The sequence below is a fragment of the Ziziphus jujuba genome, chromosome 1, assembly GCF_031755915.1.
Source record: "Ziziphus jujuba cultivar Dongzao chromosome 1, ASM3175591v1".
NCBI lineage: Eukaryota > Viridiplantae > Streptophyta > Magnoliopsida > Rosales > Rhamnaceae > Ziziphus > Ziziphus jujuba.
The window spans coordinates 39,054,498-39,072,618 of NC_083379.1; the positions used below are offsets into that span (position 1 = coordinate 39,054,498).

The following is an 18,121-nucleotide window of genomic DNA, read 5'->3' on the forward strand; positions in this document are numbered from 1 at the left end:
ATATACATGTATATATATATATATATACATATAGATATATGATTTCTGATTTTCTAGTAGCTTTTTCATTTAAAAATATATTTGACATTTAAATAATATTGAAATCAAATTCATTCTACCTTTTTTAAAACTTTAATATGGCATTAAAAATATATACTCTACCAATACACGCCCTTCATTTTGATGAAACCGCTAAAAATTTTAATAGAAAAGTGATTATATATATATATATATATACATGCTACTATCATAGCATAATATTTATCTAGAACTAGAAATATTATATTTAGTGAGAATATATAATTTGAAACAAATATAAAAACGCATATAACGAAATTTCCTTAAACCTTGAATCTTACATTTATAGTTATAATATATGATTCATGAACCATATTTCTAAATTTGAGGATGAAGGGATTGAATTCAAAATAACTGTCCGATAAGTGTTTCCACATGCTTAAGATATGAACACTATTATTCAATGTTGAGCATGTCTCATCTGAAGCTGAACTATTAAATTTATTTTATTTTTTGTTAATATTAATTAATTTTTTTTTATATATATGTATTATAATTTTTGAAATAGTAAAGAAATTTATTGCATTTGTCTCTTTATTAGATCGAGATTTTTGGTGGACTTTGAGAAATATAAATAAATATAAAATACCTTATTAATAATCGTAGGGACTAAAATTTTAGGGTTGGCTATTCATGAAATAAACAGAGGGTGGGACGGGTAGCGAGAGCCAGCCTGTTGTTTCCTTTGGTTGTACCGTGCAGGCTACAGCTCGAATAAGAAGGAAACTTGTAACCGTTTTTGTTTCAGTGGAACGATGCCGTTTGATTTTTGACTTCGTTGAGTCACCATTTAACGGTATCTGTCATGCCAACTCAACTCCCACAACGACGCCGTCCTCTCTATTCCCACCACTTTTCGTGGGTCTGAAGGACTCCCTTTCCCATCCCCAAATTTTGTAAAAGAAACACGGAAGTGTTTTTCTCTGTTTCCAAATCTCCAAATTTCCACAGAAAAAAAGAAAAAAAATTTAATTATACATATATATTATATGTATCTTCAGTATTCAGAATCTGAAAGCACTTTGCGAAAACGAAAATTTTCTAGTTGGTTTTCACTTCGGTTTTATGGAAATTGATTCGTCCCCAATCAGCTCTTGCTCTAAGGAGCACCAACTGATCTATCAAGAATGGTTTAATTATGCAGATTCAGGTACATTCTTTACTTTCTTACATATATAACTTTCTAATTTTTAGTTTGTTGTACAAGAAAATCGTGGATAATGAATAAACGAGGAGGAAAAAATGGCTTTGAAATTTGATGTTCGTCATTATATATATATATATATATATATATACACACAGACTCTGATGGTCGCATTACGGGAAGTGATGCTCTAAAATTCTTCTCCATGTCGAATTTGTCTCGCGAAGATCTTAAGCAGGTTCATTCTCTTCTTATCCTTTTTTTTTTTTTTTTTCTCCTTTCTCATTTTAGTTTATCCAGGAGCAATCAGCTTGAGGTAAAAGACTATCCTCGTTATCTGATTGTGAACTTGCCTCAAAAGAAAATATCATTAAACATGTTAGCGTTAACTTATCAATAAGAGCATATTTTGCTGAAAAATAATTATCATAAAATCTAAATGTGATGTACTCTAGTCAGAACATGTTTTTAGGTGGCTTTTCATGTCTCGGTTTGGCTGTGGCTTAGAGATCCTTCTAGCCGCTAGTGTTTCGTTTCCTTAACATTTTTTTTTTTTTTTTTTTTTTACCACATTGTTTGTTATGTTGACTAGAGTTTTGTTTTTGCCTTTTATATTTAAGATCTGGGCGATTGCAGATTCCAAAAGACAGGGATATCTTGGTTTTGGAGAGTTCATTGCCGCTATGCAGGTTGTTATTTGTGTATCTGGATGGTGAAAGAACTTGTGTTTATTTAAGTTTCCTAAGAAGCTAAAATTTTTAAACTTATTTAAATGTAGCTAGTTTCTTTGGCACAAGGTGGACATGAGATAACACGTGATCTATTGAACAACAATGGTAAGATGTACTACTTTAGTTGTGTATTGTTTGATCTGTGTTTGGAGTGGTTGATTTGATTTTTAAATTAACAGCTTCTACAATCTGGTTATTTGAGTTTAAATTTTGTCTTGTATTGTTACTTTACTGAAGAGGTGAAAAGTTTTTGTTTTGCAGTTAACTTTGAAACTTTGAAACCTCCTGCTATGGAAGGTTTGGATGTATTACAATCAGTAAGTACTTGATTTGTATGTTTTATTAACTAATTTGTCTGCTATTTATACCTTTTTATTATTTTTTTCTTATATTTGTTTATTCACAAAATGTTCTTGATTTTATTTGTTATGTTCAGAAAAAAAAGCATTTGCAGAAGTCAAATGAGCTTAATGTAAATGGTAAGAGTTTCTCACAATTGATTGTGAGATAGTCATTGTAGCTTTAGTTTTTGACTGTAGATTTACTAATTGGCAGTAGTGCAGGTAGGTCTGTAGTCCAACAATCACCTTCAGCACAGTGGTTTTCTACAAAATCATCAAAAAAGGTATTGGTTGTACCAACAGCTGTGAACATATCTTGGTGATATCGATTAACCTTTTTAGCTTACAATGTCATGTATTTTTATGTTACATATGTTAGCTTGTATATATACTGAAATTACCTTTTTTTGGCGCTTTCATTCTCTTCTATATTCTCAGGTTTCCCTTTCCTCTGTTACATCAATCATTGATGGTTTGAAGAAACTGTATATTAAGAAGCTGAAGCCATTAGAAGTTACTTATCGTTTCCATGATTTTGTATCTCCAGCATTGGTGAGTGAACAAGTTGCATTGCTCGTGATTCTTTGGTTCAAAGTTAATCCTTATTACATAGTTTAGTTTCATGCTTTGTTGGCTACACCAGAAGTTTTATATTACTGTTTCTTTAATTCCATATATTGATAATGTTCAGTGGTATGAGATTGCCAATTGGTGTTTGATTTGTTTCATTTTGCAGACTAATAGTGATTTTGATGCCAAACCGATGGTCATGCTTTTGGGTCAATACTCCACTGGAAAAACAACATTCATCAAACATCTGCTCAAAAGTAGTTATCCAGGCAAGTCATCCCCTCTCTGTGTGTGTGTGCAAGTGTTTGTATGCGCGCCACCTGCGCACATATAAAGTAACTCTCTTCTTCAACTATTTTATTTCTTACTCATATTACTTCTACAGGAGCTCACATTGGGCCTGAGCCTACAACTGACAGATTTGTTGTAGTTATGGTAATTGCACATCCATCTCCTTTAATTTTTTCTCCCCTGTCACTCTTCAGTTTTAGTTTTTTTTTCTTTAGTAATAATTTGATGAAATTTTCCTTTTATTGGGCCTTTCTATATTTTTAAGTTTTGATTTTACATGCTACCATTTTCTTGTTTGGGTTGCTTTTCTTCCTCCTCCTAGATATATATTTTGTAAAAGCATGTCTAATTTATAAGAAGGGAAATCTGACGCACTAGTACATGCACCAAGAACCAGGACAATAAACTACTTTGCTGTGTAGTGATTATTGAAATGAATTGTGGATTGAATTTGAAACTCTGTATTGACAAATTGACAAATGTTTCTTCATAAAGACAAAACTTTGCTATGAGCTCTTGTCCTGCATGAAATTTGGCCATTTTTTGCCCACATGTAAGTTCTTTGCCAGCAAGTTTGTTTGTTTCCTAATTTATCATGATCCTAGGTCTTTGAATTTGTAAATGTTGTAGCTTATCCCATGATGACATAGATCATTACTTTAAGCTGGAATACAGTTTCTGCTTCTATCTGTTGTCTTAGTGTCATTTATTAGTCTCCCTTGGGATCAAATTTCTAGTACCCCTGAGTACTATCCAACTCACAATCTCATGTGGGACCCACATGTGCGGTCCACATGATTGTGTCTTGGGAATTTATACTCCTGGGAGTATAATCTATTTTTCCCTCCCTTGGAACCCCTTTTGTTCCTTTTCAAAATGCATTATGCATCTCAGAACTTTAATATAGCATATTGCTTTTCATTTTTGACACATGTTGTGGACAATTGACCATGTCAATTTTGACATATATTGTTTTAGCCATCAAATGGTACTTTTTTGGTTGCTAGCGTAGCCTTTATTTTCTTGTTTTCCTTTTGCAGTATGTTATGACTTCTGCTCATCTGTTTCATGTTTTTATTATCTAATCTTGCTTGTGTACAGTCTGGACCTGATGAAAGAAGTATCCCTGGGAACACTGTTGCTGTCCAAGCTGACATGCCATTCAGTGGTCTTACAACTTTTGGAACAGCATTCTTGTCAAAATTTGAGTGTTCACAAATGCCACATCCTGTGAGTTATTGTTCAAGAATCTCCATGACCATTACCGGGATTGTCATTTTTTGTATCTGAAACTTATTCTTTTGCATATAAAGCTACTGGAGCACATTACATTTGTGGATAGTCCTGGAGTTTTATCGGGAGAGAAGCAACGAACCCAACGAGCCTACGATTTTACTGGTGTGACTTCATGGTTTGCTGCAAAATGTGACCTGATCCTACTTCTATTTGATCCTCACAAACTTGATATTAGTGATGAATTCAAACGTGTGATTTCATCTTTACGTGGTCATGATGATAAGATCCGGGTGGTTCTAAACAAGGCAGACCAGGTTGATACCCAACAAGTAAGTATTTGTCCATCAAAACATTTCATAATAATTTTTCCATGTTTTGGAATTTGTTATGAACAGTGGATTGTTGATTCGTGACATTTAATTGCAGTTAATGAGGGTTTATGGAGCATTAATGTGGTCACTCGGAAAGGTTATTAATACCCCTGAAGTCATGCGTGTTTATATTGGGTACCTTCTCCATCTTAAAATTTTCATTTGAACTTTGTTAAAATTTAGTTTGGTGAAGTCTAAGTCAACTCTGAAAAAATAATAGATATACCTCTCGTCTAAAGTGCTAGTACTTTATTATGCATTAATATCACACAATTTTTCTGTGGGTGAAAAATAACTTGCAATGAATCATTCAACTTTATTTTAATGTGTTCCTTATATATGCAAGTTAATCCTTTCTTTATCTGATATTATAACGATCTAAGTTACAATGATGTCTTATGGAATATATGATAATACTCTCATCACAATATGGAATACAATGTTATCTTATGGAATATATATATGATAATACTTTCATCACAATATGTTATAAGTATGTAAATAATGTTAACGCTAAGTAATAGCCATATTCTTATAAATGATAGTTTAATAGTTACAAAATACACATTTCATATTATATAACCTTTGTTTGACATGAAACTGCGACTTAGGTTCTTGGGAGTTAACCTCTATCTGGATTTTGTTAGATCATTCAATGACAAACCTGTACGTGAAGCTGCTTCTGGCCCAATAGGAAAAGAACTTTTTGAGAAGGAACAAGAGGATCTTCTTGCAGACCTGAAAGATATTCCGAAGAAGGCTTGTGATCGTAGAGTGAGTTGTTTTATTATCACTTATGCTAGAGTTCCCTTTCCAGGAATTAGCTCGGTTGCACTCATACTGTACATGTATAGACTTGTAAATAAATGTGATGTCTTAAGGATGCATATGGAATTTGATTTTGCAGATCAATGAATTTGTAAAGCGTGCTAGAGCTGCAAAGATACATGCTTATATTATTAGCCATCTAAGAAAGGAGATGCCTTCTATGATAGGCAAAGCTAAGACTCAACAGAAACTTATTGATAATTTGGCGGATGAATTTGGAAAGGTTCTAATCTATCTCTTTCTTTCTCTCCCTTTCTAAATACACATGTACTATGCTCGTTTCATTTTAAATCCTCAACATACATAGGTCCAAAGGGAGTTCCATCTACCGCCTGGAGATTTTCCAAATGTTGAGCATTTCAAGGAGGTATTGAATGGTTACAGCTTCGACAAGTTTGAGAAATTGAAGACAAAAATGATACAAGGTGTCGATGACATGCTGGGTTATGACATTCCTGACCTCTTGAAGAATTTTAGAAACCCTTATGATTAAGAAATAAAAGGGGTGGTAGTACATGTCGAAGGAGCTTAAAGGAGTCTCGTAGATGTTGCCTTTGCTTTACTAATATTGTTGCCATATTAGTTTTTCCAGAGGTTGAATTGTTTGAATTATTATAGAATCTTTGTAAGCTCATCATCTGTATATAAACACACTTAAATTTAAAAACCAATCATAATAAATTTGATTGTCTTTTGTTAGAAAGTTAAAGGGTAATTCCTTTGAAGGTACCATGGAGTCTTGACCAGCTGCAAAGTTAAAGGGTAATTTCTTTGAAGGTACAATGGATTCTTGACCAGCTGCAAAAATCAATTAATAATGATTCAAAAATCTGAGTCACAAAAAAAAAAAAAAATAATAAATGAATAAAAAAAAGAAAAAAAAAAAGAGAGATTCAAGAGTCCAAAAGTAAAAAAGATCCATATGTGCTAAGACGTTCTTCCATGTCTGCAACGTTGACTTCCCTTCTCCATTTCCCTTCACTCTGCACGTACCGATCTCCCTGTTCCCCAGTCGGTCTCTGTCATACGATGTACCTATGCATTTAGCAAGTTAGCAAGGAGGTTCACCATCCAGCCTTTCTCTGCATGCTTATATACTTGGCTTCATCTCTTTCCTTCTCTGACTTTCTCTGCAGTGGAAGTCCTTAAAGATTTATAGATCTGTCATATCTGCTATATTTTCATCTAAAAGTTATCTGATGGCGGAGACTTTACTCACCCCCGTTATCTCCAAGTTGTTTCAGCTACTAGCAGAAGAAGCAAAATTGTTCAAGGGAGTTCGTCGAGAAGTTAGGAGTCTGACAGATGAGCTTGATCTTATCAACTGTTTCCTCAAAGATGCAGAGGCAAAATCACAGAAAACAGACATGAGTGAGAGCTTGAAAACATGGTTGAAACAGATAAGGGAGTTAGCGGATCAAATTGAAAATGTCATGGATGAATACGTTCTTAATGTGTCCCATCACCGGAATAATCAACGTGGATTCACTGGTTTCCTCCAGAAAACTGCTCATTTAATTAAAGGTATGAAACCGGGAATTCGCATAGCTCATGAGATCCAGAGTATTAAGTCATCCTTACTTGAAATCAAGCTCAGAGGAGAAACTTACGGATTAAGACCCTTGGAACCACGTTCATTAATGTCTACTACTAGCACAACCACAAACGTTGAAGTGCATGACCTTCGAGTTGGATCCCTATTCCTGGATGATTCTGAACTTGTGGGTATTGATTCCACAAGAAATGAACTCGTAAGAAGGTTGGTTGAGGGAGAATCTACACGCATGGTGTTTTCAATTGTGGGTGAAGGTGGAATTGGGAAGACAACTCTTGCTAAAAAAGTCTATGATAATGAACAAGTGAAAGAACGTTTTGATTGCCATGTTTGGGTTACTGTATCTCAGTCATACAACATGGTGAAGCTACTTACGAGGATTGCAACACAGATCCGCCATACTGTCGGAGAAACACACATGGTATTGGAGGAGCTAATTGACATTGTGAGGCAATATTTACTATCAAAGAGGTACGTCTTTGTTTTTGATGATGTCTGGGATATAGATTTTTGGGCAGTTATGAAGCATGCTTTGCCTAGTAATAACAAAGGCAGTAGGATAATTATCACAACGAGAAATGATATAATCGCTGCTTCTTGTAAAGAAACCTCTTATGATCTTGTTCGAAAGCTAAAACCTTTCTCCCAAGAAATGGCTTGGGAGTTGTTTACCAAAATAGGATTTCGATCTGAGATCGACCACCATTGTCCACCAGAATTACAGAAATTGTCTCTTGAAATTGTAAGGAAATGTCAAGGTTTGCCACTTGTAATTGCAACCGTTGCTGGTTTATTGTCAACCAAAGAGAAAGTTGTGTTTGAATGGCAGAAACTGCATGACAGTCTTACTTCTGAGCTTGTAAATAATCCTCGCCTTTCGAGTGTTGCAAAAATTCTGTCTCTGAGTTACAATGACCTTCCTTACCATCTTAAATCTTGCTTCTTATACTTTTGCATCTTTCCTGAAGACTTTTGGATAAACAATAAGTTGTTACATAGACTATGGATTGCAGAAGGTTTTATCAAAGAAGAAAGACATAAGAAATTGGAACAAGTTGCAGAAGAGTACTTAAATGAGTTCATTTACAGAAATTTAGTTCAGACTTGGACAAAGAACAATGCCCCAAACTACAAAATGTATCGAGTTCATGATTTAATGCGCGAGATCATCCTATCAAGAGCTGATGAAATAAGTTTTTGTCGAGTTTGGGACGAAAGAAACTCAAAATATGGAGGAAAATGTCGACGGCTATCAATCCATAGTGGTACGCAAAATGTTTTGAAAACTGTTGAAGATTACAGGGTTCGTTCTATTTTTCTTTTTGATATCGATAATTTGACTAGCAGTACTATTCTGTTTAAGAAGTTTAAGCTTTTGAAGGTGTTGCATATTTCTAGTGTTCCTCTTGGTAATCTTCCAAAAGGAGTGGGAAATTTGGTCCACATGAAATACTTGAGTTTGAGGAATACCAATGTAAAAAAACTACCAAGATCCATTGGTAAGTTACACAATTTACAGACATTGGATCTTAGAAACACCTATATACGTGAGATACCGGTGGAGATAAATAAACTCCAAAAGCTACAGCACCTTTTTGCCAGTTTTTCTGGCAACAAAATTAAATATGGTGCTGATGCCGATTCAATCTGTGGAGTGAGGCTGCATGGAAAAGTTGGATGTTTAAAGCACTTGCGGACTCTGAGGATTGTTGAAGCACATGATAGCTGGGTTGGTGACATTAAAGAGCTAGAAGAGTTGAGACATTTGAGGTCATTGGGCATTTCAAACTTAACTACACAAATTGGAAGGGTTCTATGTGCCTCTATTGAGAAAATGAACAACCTTGAACGTTTAAATTTATATTCAATCAGTGAAGATGAAATTCTAGATCTGCAACACATTTCATCTCCTCCTCCATTTCTAGGTCAACTCCTTTTGATGGGTCAGTTGCAAAAGTTGCCACATTGGATTCTGAAGCTCCAAAATCTAAGCAGATTGACTTTAAACTTCTCAAAGTTTATTGATGATCCATTGAAACATTTGAAGTGTCTGCCAAATTTGGTGTCTCTAAAACTCTACCAAGCCTATGATGGAGAGCAACTACACTTTGAAGAAGGTAGTTTTCCAAAGCTTAAGATGCTTGATCTAGGGAAGTTGGATGGATTAAAGCTGGTGAGAATAGATGGAGGAGAATTGCCACTTGTTGAAGAGCTATTTATTGGGCCTAGCCCTCTATTAGAAGAAGTACCTTCTCACATCCAGCTTCTCAGAAATCTCAAACTTCTTAAATTTTGTAACATGCCAAGAGAATTTGTACTTGCTATGCAACCGGTGGAAGGTCGAGATTATTGGAAAATTAAGCACGTACCATCTGTTCATTTCTGGTACAGAATTGAAGGAGAGGGTTATAAGAGCTATAAGCTTGGTGAGTCGGACTTGTTGGAACTTCTGAATCAGTGATCCATCAGGCCATTGGAATGAAATGAAGAGGTATGCATACACCTTTTTTAAGTATTCTCATAAAAGTAATGCTAGGACCACTAAATTTGTTTATTAAATTTTAAATATCAAATGATAAGGCAATTTGTTATTAGTTGATAAACTAATATATCATTAAATTATAGAAAAGTAAATCCTATAAAATAATACCACACCCATTTGATATCCAAAACATGGTAAACAAATTTGGTGGATTTAACATTATTATTTTCCTAAATGTGTAAAAGAATTTTTTTTTTTTTTGATATATTTCGTGTAATTCATATGTAATAATAGAGTCAATAAAGTTGTTTACCAAATCTTAACTCAGTTTTCTCTGTCTTTTATCAGAAAGTTATGTCGTCATAATAAACCAACAGCATGCCGTACCAACTGTCATAGCTATAGGTAAGTTTCACAATTCCAGTCACATTGAAGATGTTGTAGATGTAAAAATATGGGGAGCAGGATTGCTCGATTTCTTGGCTACAGTGAAAAAAAAATACTCTGTTATTTCCTTAAATGTAATTTTTTTTTCCCCCCTTCGATTGTGCCACAATTCCAAGGTTGTGATTCACATGCGCACTTCAATATTTCATCGAGATTTTGGGTGTATGTATCAATTTATTGTTTGAACGCAACAATATCAATTGGCTAAAACAATGTTAATTTCCATAATTATATACATGATTTATAGCAATTTATGTATACATATATATATATATATATATATATATATATATATATATATATATATATATATATATATATATATATATATATATATCCAATCTTGCTATTTCAAACTTACCTTGAATATGCTTTTCCCCCATCCCAATCCAAAAAATAAAATAAAAAAAAGCATAGATATGAAAATAAAATATATATTTGATGAAAATGCAAATAATATATATAGAAATAGAAAGTAGAAAACAAAAAGAAAAATAGTTGAGATTTTTTTTAGCCAAAAACACGATATAGAACATATGAAAGGAAATTGGTGGCATGATTAAAGTTGTTTTGCCATTTGGAATACAAGATACAATCCAATCAATTCCTACCAATTAGATATTTGCCCCAAAAAAATAAAAAATAAAAATTCCTACCCCTTAGTTAATCTATACGTCATTTCATCATATAATCCTAAATTGATCCTCCAAATCCAATTATCACTAAAAAATGAAACCTAAAATAAATAAAAAATAAAAAGAACACCCTTTTCGCTTATTGCTCCCTAGTGCTCCATCCAAGAGGGCCAAACAGAAAAATCAAGCTACGGAAAACAAAATTCTACTTTAATGTCTTGCTTCACAATCACCTGTCCCGATCGCGAAAGGCTTCCAAACTGTAAGAAGAAGGTTTGGAAGCACTTGGTGTATGCCGTCCGATCAAAACTTCGTTTGGTTGATCGGAAACCCAAAGTCCTAAAAGATACAAACCAACGCAATCTCTCTATCTATTCTTCCCAACGAAGTAATTATCACCACCACTACCATCACCATTACCACCATTATCATTACACGTACCAAGATCAGCAACACGTTGGAAAATGCAACAATATTAATTCTTGTGGGATTTGCATGGAAGATGTATTTTACTCGGCGAAAATGCATCAAGTTGGAGCAAATAGTAGTGAAGGAGGCAGAGTTGTAGTGAACCACAAATTGGAGGGTCATGATCATCATGAGGAAAATGGCCATGGAGATGGTTTTACGACGTCGTCTTCGAGCTCTACTACCATGGTGCAACTGAATGGAGTTGATGCTGAGGCTGAGAAATTCATAGACAGTTTCTATCAGAAATTGAGTTTAGAGAGGCAGAAATCTACCGAAGAGTTCTTTGCTATGTTGAACCGTGGTAGTTGAATTTATATAATTATTTGTTTTTATATATACTATTGAGTATACGATTCTAATTAATGCATGTGTAATTAGGCCTATTTGGTTCTTAATATATATGTGAGATTTGGTTAATTAAAGACAGGTTTTCATGTATTCTCATTTCTCAATTATGTGAATGTAATAAGGATTGGGAGTTGAGATTTGATTTATGTTCTCATGGATAAATATTGTTTTGAGGGTTCCATGGATTAATATTGTTTTGAGGGGTTTTTCTTTCTTTCTTCTGTGTCAATTTTTGTTTGCAATGTTTTGAGGACCACGTGTTTTTATTTGAAACCATATTATCTTGTTTTCAAAAGCATTTTGTGGGGACGACTTGGACATTATACGAACTGCAAATACAAAAAATATTAAGCTCTAAGTACTTATGTATATTGTTTTCACTTCAATCTGAAAATGGCATTTTTTTTTTTTTTGGTTTGGAAACGAGGACAATGGAGTATTAAGAGGATTATTTTAAAGGATATATATATATATATATATACATATATATGAATTTGATTAGCAATAACATACTATATATATATATATATATAAATATGTCTTTTGTATATTATAGTCATTATTAAAGCAATCAGCTTGCTATTTAAGTGATCAATATTCGATTCGATATATGACAAAAAACTAAGACAAAAAAACAAAAAACAAAAACAAAAGTGGATCCTCTCCATTTTTAAAGAGATGAAAATCACGATTTGAATTAACAAAATTGTGCCATATCAATAAATTGGATCCAAGGGTTTTGTTTACATGTTAGCATTGCCAAATTGGAAACAACTCTATCATCCATTAATTAGTGTTAATTTTCTTTTATAGTCTAGAATAAAAAATTTTAAAAATCAAATATGACAATCTAAAATAGAATTTGCAAATTGATTAATTTTAAAAAATATATAACCAAAATAAATATATTTATATATATATATAATAATTTTCTTTTTAATAAAATTAATAATTAAATACTAAAACAAGTTAAAGGAAAAATAAATTTGGTTGTCAAATTCCTGGTGTGCTCTGCAGAATCTACTCCATTAATAGGTAAAATATTATGTTTTTTAGATGATTATAAGTAAAATATTTGTTTAGAATTGTCATGTTTGTTTGTTTTATTTTTAATTCTAAACCATAAAAGTAAATTAATACTAATTAATTTGCAATAGAGTTATTTTAACAATGATATAATGGTGCAAATTTAACCCTTAATCTTTTGACATGATACAATTTGTCCTACTGAAAACTTTCGAATGATGTGCAATAAAATTAGAAAGAATCAAAATCCCCCACCAAAAAAAATAAAATAAAATAAAATAAAAAATAATAATAATATTGAAATTCAGCCAAAATAATATAGCAACATAAATTACCCAAAAAATATATATATAATAATAATATAGCAAGAGGCAGAGTAAACTGCAGCTGCTGGCAAACACCGTCTCACAGACCTCTCGCTTGAAACAACGCAAAGCTGCCGCCTTTATTTATTTATTTATTTTTTCTTCTTCTGCCCCCCGAAAGTCTGACTCTTTAGGTATGATTTTCACCTATTTTGTTTTGTATTATGATCAGTAATTGTGATTTCTTCAAAATCCCTTTTTTTTTTTTTTTTGGGGGGGGGGGGGGCGGATTTCATACCTAACAAACTGATACAAACAGAAAAAATCAGTTTGTTTCCAATTGCAGTTCAAATTTTTGACACTTGGTTTCACTGGGTATCTGAAATGGTTGGGGGAAGCTAGTTGCTCTGTTTGACTAGCTTGATTAGTTCAAATTATGCTGGGATAATACTCTTGTTCAAAGCGGCTATATTGTAATCTGGGCAACTTATTCATACTTTGTCTAGCAAGTGAAACCAAGAGACTTATTTTAACTTTCCAAACCAAATTTCCTAGTGCTTCTGTTTGTTGGCATGAGATGTCTTTGCTAGCAAATGTAATTGGGTAAAGTAAATAAAAGGGCTAAAATATCATAGTATTATGGATCTTCATTTCCAAGTTAGAATTTTTTTCAATTGATTTGCCTTGAGAATTTAGGAGATAAAGGTTAAAGTACTTTGGAAATATTTGACTAACAAATGAATCTACTGGTTTATTTATTTATTTGTCTTTTTTTATTTATTTATTTATTTTTTTAACTTTCAAAAATAGAGCAGAACCAGACCAGAACAATGTTACCACCGCGGATGAAGAAGGCTATTACAGATAACCCGAAGAAGCTTGCCAACTTGATTGACCTTGTAAATCTTCCTTTACCATTGAGAGAATTTGTGGGTCAGTCTCAGATTTCTCGTCTTGGCTGTTTTATGCGTGTCTGGTCATACATTAAGGACAACAATCTCCAGGTCTTTTATTTATTTATTTAAACCTCCAATTTAAATTGATGCTTTCTCTATGAGTTTCTTTTAGGTTCCTTTAATTTTAATGAAAACAACCAAATTTATAATAGGAAGCAAAGAGAGGGTTCTGTACTGGTTCATCTTGGATGCTAATGTTTGATCATTCTTTCTTCTTCCTTGTCTGTTGGTAACTTGCACTTTGAATGGCAAGTCTCTTATACTTTGTTGGATTTTGGTATTTTGTGAATTTGATTTAAGGAAGGTGTGAACAGTGGATATTGATTTGATATTTCGATATTTGGTCTCGGAAATATTAGATTCTAAAGTTGGTTTGCAGCTCAATATTAACGATTCAGTTCTACCATAACTTGATTGGAAATGTTGATGTAATTTTTTTTCTTTTTTTTTTTTAATATTTTTTCCTTAGGATCCAAACAACAAAAATGTGGTCAACTGCGATGAAAAATTGAGGAGTATTTTGTTAGGCAGGCGTCAAGTTGAGCTCGCTGAACTTCCTGCTCTGGTTAAGCTACATTTCCCGAAAGAATCAAAGTAACTACACAGTTCCAGTCAATATGCTCTTTTTCACTTAGAGTAAGGCTTCTGTACAACTTTTAGCTGCTTCATGTGGTAGGAAATCAAATAAATTAGTTGAAATACCGTATAGTGATTGCTTTCTTCAGTATTTGTCTGAAATGAAATCCTAGTTTAAAATTAACTGATCCCCCTTGTTGTTGACTCTTCTTTCATAATATCTAAGTTCATTGTTATATATTTAAGCTATGCATTCTCTTGTAATTCCTATACCTTAGAACATTTTGACCATCTTTTTTTTTTTTTTTTTTTTTTTTTTTTTGTGTTTCAATTTTCTTATTTAGTCTATTCAGTTTTTATTCATGCAAATAGGTTCAATCATTTTTGAAATACAGGTTAAATTGAGTGAATCCCTTTTGAGTTGTGGTTTGGCTACTTAATGCCTGGAAATTATCCTTTTCTAATCCACAATCTTGCACCATGGGATAGTGTGGGAAGCTTCAATATGTGCAGATATTATACGTAGAAGGGAATTGTTTGAAAATATATTAGTTATAACTTATACGCAAGAATAGTGGCTTGGTATCACAAACAGGATTGCTACAGTGAAAATTCTGCAAACTAAATTATATACTTAGTAGTTACATTAGAAACTGAGCTAGGGAAGTTTTTAATACATGATCAGCAATAATGGCATTTGACTTTTCTGTGGGGTGGAAGGAATCCCAAAATACATATTTACTTGCATCAGAACATGTAAAGGGGTTTATTAATTTATCGCACAAATATCCCATCTCAAACAATCCTGTGCCACAACATGCCGTTGCTGCATCTTCAAATCCTGTAAATAAAAAAATTATCACCTATTAGTTCTGTCTTATGGAACTATGTAATATATTACTGAACATTGTTACTTGAAGATATTTACGCCTGTATAAGAATGAAAGAAATATATAGGCAAAATAAGAAACTGTAATAGTATGGAAGAAGCAGACAAATTTGTGCCTTAACCTTCTTTGAGAACGTCAAAACCATAAACTTAAAAAACTAAAAATAAAAACTATGCATGCATTCGGAAGGGTTATTCTTACATTCATGATGGCTAGAATTGTTTGTAATCACTGATTTGGAAGAACATAGGATAATTGTGAACCATTTATCTACTATATCTCATTGTTGCTAGACTTAGAGATAATGTCATCTTGTTGGATAGAATTTCAAGTTGTCCCTACCTATGATATGATTGTTCAACCATGTTAAACCAACCATTGAAATAGGGTTATGACTTGCATGAACCAGAGTCGTGCTTATCATGCCTCATCACATGATATGTAATTTCAGTGAGATAATAGAAGAGTTAAAAGAAACTAACCAAAAGAGTTTGGTTTCTGAATCATTTCTGAGAGAATGTCATAAACGTTTGAAAGCACCAGTTGTACTCCAAGTTCCATTTTTAGCTTTGCAACCAAACCTTGCAACTTCTTATTGAAATTTTTGGCCACATCATTATACTCCTCTATACAGCCACTCCCATATAAGATATTCATGGTTCTTTCCAATGGTAAACACCCCATTGGAGGAAGGCCACCTATTGATACCTTTCGGGCCCCAAGCTGGTAAAGCGCTGTGATGAAATCACCAGCAATCCCTACAAGAAAATTTTGGTACTCCTCTATGGAAAATTCTGATGATCTGCCTGGAATTACATAGTAGTTCTCTAGAAAATCGTTAGTTCCTATGCTAATCAGATATAGTGCTTCACTCAAAACCTCATTAGCTTTATCGTTTCCAAGATAGTCTCTCAGTTCATTCTGGTATTCCTTGTAGTACTCTAATTCCTTCCATAAAGGTATCACAGACTGCAAGTCCATAAAGCATTAGTGACCAACATTAGTCCTCTAATTGAACCTTGACATAATTAAATATTGGTAATAGGTCTTACTAATGTGAATCCATGTTTTTTGTATATTAAATTTTATCACTATCATCTTTAGAAGCTAGTAAACATGAGTTACAGGAAAATTAATTTGAATGATAAGAACTTAAATGGTAATTGAATTCCTGGAAAGGTGCTAGAAACAATCTGGAACTTTCTTTCTTTTTTTGTCTATATCAGTTAGACAAGGTTAAGTCATAATTTGACTTACTAGCACATCAGAAGTGGCATTATCATAACCAGTTCCTGCAGAAGCAAAGCAGACCCCAGTAGCAAAATCCTTAATGTCATAAGTTGGATCCAAATATGCAGGTATAATTGGTTTGATTCCCATAGCTTCAGAGATGAAATCTGTTGGAATCCGACCATTGGAAAACCGTCCGGTAGGCTGTCCACCATTGAAATCACGACCGTAAGGCTGAAAATTGCTCTTTAGGATTGTGGAAATCTGATTATTGTTCCCTGCATCCACAGAAGAGTCTCCAAACACAATAATGGCTGGAACTTTTGCATGTATTTTAAGGATTTGCAATAGAAGAGGAGTTAATAGATAGAAGTGAATGGCCTTGTGTGCCACCATGGTTTTTTTTTTGTTTTTTTTTTTTTGGCCTTTGGCTATAATCTGATGTTTTAAAGAATGACTAATATTGAGGTGGTTGATAAAACTGGTAAGGTAAGAACGATTTAATGTTACTGATAAGAAAGATTTAGAGGGGGTAGTGGAGGAGTTGTTGATAAATGGAGGTTGATGAAGTTTGTTGAAACATTGTTACTTGAAGAATTCTTGTGTTTTGTAAAATATGTGGGTTGAAATTGGAGAAAGTTGGCCAGAACAATGGGCAGCCTAAGCGCTTATTTTTTCAAGGATTTTGCGTTATGGGTCTCCTAAACCCCACCTACACCAATTTAGCAGTGATCCTTAGAAGAAACTTATTACAGAAACATTAGTGATATAAATTTTGGGAATTGCCAGTGTATGCTACTTATCACAGAAACTTTTCTCTTTTCTTTTGAATTAACTAGTGCTAAAGGAGTACATTGTGATTTCCACTTTTTTTTTTTTTTTTTCTTTCAAAATATAATATATATATATATATATATATTTTTTTTTTTAATCTTCTAATTTATGCTTGTGATAGTTCGGAAATACAATTTCCCATAGAAACGAGAAGAGAAAGCAATGGGGTTTTAGAAATTCTAAGTTGTCCTGTCGTGGAAGAAATAAATAATTTAGCTAGACACATCCTTACTTGAGAGTGATGCATGGTCACAATACAACTAAATTGTTGTTGCAACAGTTGTTCCATAAATGCCAAAGTATATAAAACTAACTATAAACCATAAATGTTATTTTAACCATTTTTATTTTTCATTTTTTATTTTTTTGCTACGCGAAGAAGAGAAGATTGTTAGTTGTTAATCTAAGTGGAGTTGGCCGGGAAAGTTGGCTTTGGATGATCTATTATTTGGGCCTGGGCCTTGGTCTCGGATATGGCTATGAAATAATAAGCCTGAGTTCCACTGGGTAAAAATTAACAAGCCCATTTTCTCATTACCCCACGTTTACCTTCTTTTTGTCTAATTATAGGCCCCCACCAATTCTTAAGCACAAAATTTCCTAATAATTGAAGCTAAAAATAAAATAATTTCTGAACAACAAATTCAAGTAATTTTATGAATTTTTCCCTTATAAATATATAGCTTTGCCTTTAAGCTTATATAGCAATCCTATATAATTGGTAAAGTATAAATTGCACAACTTTTTTTTTTGGTACTAAAAATATATGTACAACT

At 33.1% G+C, this 18,121-nt stretch overlaps 4 protein-coding genes across 5 annotated transcripts; 3 read left to right on the forward strand and 1 right to left on the reverse strand.

Annotated features, from left to right (window-relative positions):
- Positions 1-719: 719 nt before the first annotated feature.
- LOC107403606 (EH domain-containing protein 1) lies at positions 720-6,293 on the forward strand. Its single transcript, XM_048463705.2, has 16 exons — positions 720-1,228; positions 1,381-1,460; positions 1,843-1,911; positions 2,001-2,058; positions 2,215-2,270; positions 2,390-2,432; positions 2,517-2,578; positions 2,733-2,846; positions 3,031-3,133; positions 3,250-3,299; positions 4,257-4,385; positions 4,469-4,720; positions 4,818-4,897; positions 5,410-5,536; positions 5,670-5,813; positions 5,898-6,293. Exons 1-16 carry the CDS (start codon positions 1,144-1,146, stop codon positions 6,081-6,083), a joined length of 1,638 nt encoding a protein of 545 aa, XP_048319662.1. The 5' UTR covers positions 720-1,143; the 3' UTR covers positions 6,084-6,293.
- Positions 6,294-6,431: 138 nt separating this feature from the next.
- On the forward strand, positions 6,432-10,292 carry LOC107403607 (disease resistance protein RPM1-like). The gene is made up of 2 exons (XM_016010522.4): positions 6,432-9,636; positions 9,976-10,292. The coding sequence occupies exon 1, from the start codon at positions 6,790-6,792 to the stop codon at positions 9,604-9,606; it is 2,817 nt and encodes a 938-aa protein (XP_015866008.2). The 5' UTR covers positions 6,432-6,789; the 3' UTR covers positions 9,607-9,636; positions 9,976-10,292.
- A 2,602-nt stretch (positions 10,293-12,894) lies between these two features.
- LOC107403618 (upstream activation factor subunit UAF30) lies at positions 12,895-14,640 on the forward strand. 2 transcript variants are annotated; one of them, XM_016010534.4, is made up of 3 exons: positions 12,895-13,053; positions 13,675-13,863; positions 14,285-14,640. In XM_016010534.4, the coding sequence occupies exons 2-3, from the start codon at positions 13,690-13,692 to the stop codon at positions 14,411-14,413; spliced, it is 303 nt and encodes a 100-aa protein (XP_015866020.1). In that variant the 5' UTR covers positions 12,895-13,053; positions 13,675-13,689; the 3' UTR covers positions 14,414-14,640. The 2 variants fall into 2 exon arrangements, with proteins under 2 accessions (XP_015866020.1, XP_015866019.1); XM_016010533.4 differs by having other exon boundaries at positions 12,898-13,053; positions 13,670-13,863.
- Positions 14,641-14,741: 101 nt separating this feature from the next.
- Positions 14,742-17,387, reverse strand: LOC107403619 (GDSL esterase/lipase At4g26790). Its single transcript, XM_016010535.4, has 3 exons — positions 16,539-17,387; positions 15,764-16,250; positions 14,742-15,232 (listed from the first exon to the last, which is right to left on the reverse strand). Exons 1-3 carry the CDS (start codon positions 16,905-16,907, stop codon positions 15,033-15,035), a joined length of 1,056 nt encoding a protein of 351 aa, XP_015866021.3. The 5' UTR covers positions 16,908-17,387; the 3' UTR covers positions 14,742-15,032.
- Positions 17,388-18,121: the final 734 nt, after the last annotated feature.

Coding starts and splice junctions, on each gene's coding strand:
- LOC107403607 (XM_016010522.4), top strand. CDS start 6,790: ATGGCGGAGACTTTACTCACCCCCGTTATCTCCAAGTTGTTTCAGCTA.
- LOC107403618 (XM_016010534.4), top strand. CDS start 13,690: ATGTTACCACCGCGGATGAAGAAGGCTATTACAGATAACCCGAAGAAG. Junction 13,864..14,284: donor TTAAGGACAACAATCTCCAG/GTCTTTTATTTA, acceptor TTTTTTCCTTAG/GATCCAAACAACAAAAATGT.
- LOC107403606 (XM_048463705.2), top strand. CDS start 1,144: ATGGAAATTGATTCGTCCCCAATCAGCTCTTGCTCTAAGGAGCACCAA. Junction 1,912..2,000: donor AGTTCATTGCCGCTATGCAG/GTTGTTATTTGT, acceptor ATTTAAATGTAG/CTAGTTTCTTTGGCACAAGG. Junction 4,721..4,817: donor ACCAGGTTGATACCCAACAA/GTAAGTATTTGT, acceptor ATTTAATTGCAG/TTAATGAGGGTTTATGGAGC.
- LOC107403619 (XM_016010535.4), bottom strand. CDS start 16,907: ATGGTGGCACACAAGGCCATTCACTTCTATCTATTAACTCCTCTTCTA. Junction 16,251..16,538: donor ATGCCACTTCTGATGTGCTA/GTAAGTCAAATT, acceptor ATGGACTTGCAG/TCTGTGATACCTTTATGGAA. Junction 15,233..15,763: donor TCAGAAACCAAACTCTTTTG/GTTAGTTTCTTT, acceptor TTTTATTTACAG/GATTTGAAGATGCAGCAACG.